Below are 1,272 nucleotides of genomic sequence, written 5' to 3'. Positions count from 1 at the left end.
AAAGTTCTGAAAACACCATCCCACAGCATACAGCGTGGAGGTGTTTCTACAGACACAGATCTGCAAAAGTGATATACTCTCTACCGGCGATTGATTCATAAAATACGCTAGAAATAGAAGAAAATGAAAACAAAACAGAAACAAATTATCCATTCTCATTATAAATCCAAGTGGTGTGCTATTTTACTTCCTCAATTGATGAAAATGCACTTTTGGACGACGACCACTCATGTCGATTACAAGTTTCCCATCGGTCGCTTTAGGCATGCATCCAGGACGAAATTCAAACGTTGACTGTAAATTTGGATTTATCCGCGATTTGCTTCGGCTGCCTGTTGCTGCAATACAAACGTTGAAAACAAATTATTAATGAAAAATCATAATAAAAAATTCGCCTGTTCACTTTCAAGATCTCTCCAAAGGCTTTCACTGAAATTAAATTATCAAAATTAGAACTTATAATAGTAGAAACAAAATAAAACATTGCAAACATTTTCACATGTACCCGAAGCACATTTCCTCAGCTGTCGTTGTCAATGTTGATTCAAATGTAGTACGTGCTTAAAAATAAATCGAAATATATTTATTTGATATTTCGAATTATATATATATATATATATATATATATATATATATATATATATATTCATTTCATACAGCGCGTTCTGCGAAGTCGAGGACTGCTGCTTGCATTTCGCATTTCTGCAGAACTGTTTGAAACCTCTCGAGGCTTTTCAACACTGCTATCTGTAGCTGCAGTAGCATTCAATAGCAATGATGATTGCTGGCCAACATTCACTTCAACTGTCTCCGTGCTTGTAAAATGAGCAACAGCATCATTGATCATGTTTGCCTCGTCAACATCCTAAAATATACTCTACTAAACTGTGCATTGTGAAAAAATCTTATTAAAAATTGTACATTAATTGGTGGTGGTTCTTCTTTCAAAATTTCAACGTCATGCCATTCAGTGGGCAGCACCCTTCTACAAAGACGTTCTTTGAACATGCCCAAAAGAGCGGGAGATCTCATCACTGAAATTTCACAATGATGCACAAAAGTGAAAATTTTCAAAGTAGATACATCATCTTCTTACTGATCGCTGGTGAATTGAAAAAATTTTTAACTTTAACGAGAAACGGGAATCAAGCGAGTCTTAAAAAATTATAATTAATCACATCCTGTAGATTTTGAAAATTCCCGCCTCTTTTCTCGTACATCTTCCATGCTTTCGCATTGTTAGAGGGAAAAAATCCAAATATTTTGTTTTTT

At 34.7% G+C, this 1,272-nt stretch overlaps 1 protein-coding gene across 1 annotated transcript; it reads right to left on the bottom strand.

Moving 5' to 3' along the window:
• Positions 1-646: 646 nt before the first annotated feature.
• Tsp_13691 (hypothetical protein) lies at positions 647-1,032 on the bottom strand. Its single transcript, XM_003370474.1, has 2 exons — positions 922-1,032; positions 647-865 (listed from the first exon to the last, which is right to left on the bottom strand). The coding sequence occupies exons 1-2, from the start codon at positions 1,030-1,032 to the stop codon at positions 647-649; spliced, it is 330 nt and encodes a 109-aa protein (XP_003370522.1).
• Between the last annotated feature and the right edge of the window lie 240 nt (positions 1,033-1,272).

Source organism: Trichinella spiralis, assembly GCF_000181795.1.
Source record: "Trichinella spiralis strain ISS 195 chromosome Unknown Scfld688, whole genome shotgun sequence".
Taxonomy (NCBI): Eukaryota; Metazoa; Nematoda; class Enoplea; order Trichinellida; family Trichinellidae; genus Trichinella; species Trichinella spiralis.
The sequence above is the reverse complement of the archived record's forward strand: the minus strand, read 5'-3'. Positions and strand labels throughout refer to the sequence as shown.

Bases quoted from the DNA above. Each gene is read 5' to 3' on its own strand.
- Tsp_13691 (XM_003370474.1), bottom strand. From the start codon at position 1,032: ATGAGATCTCCCGCTCTTTTGGGCATGTTCAAAGAACGTCTTTGTAGA. The intron at 866-921 runs GTACAATTTTTA...AGTATATTTTAG, and splicing joins AAGAACCACCACCAATTAAT to GATGTTGACGAGGCAAACAT.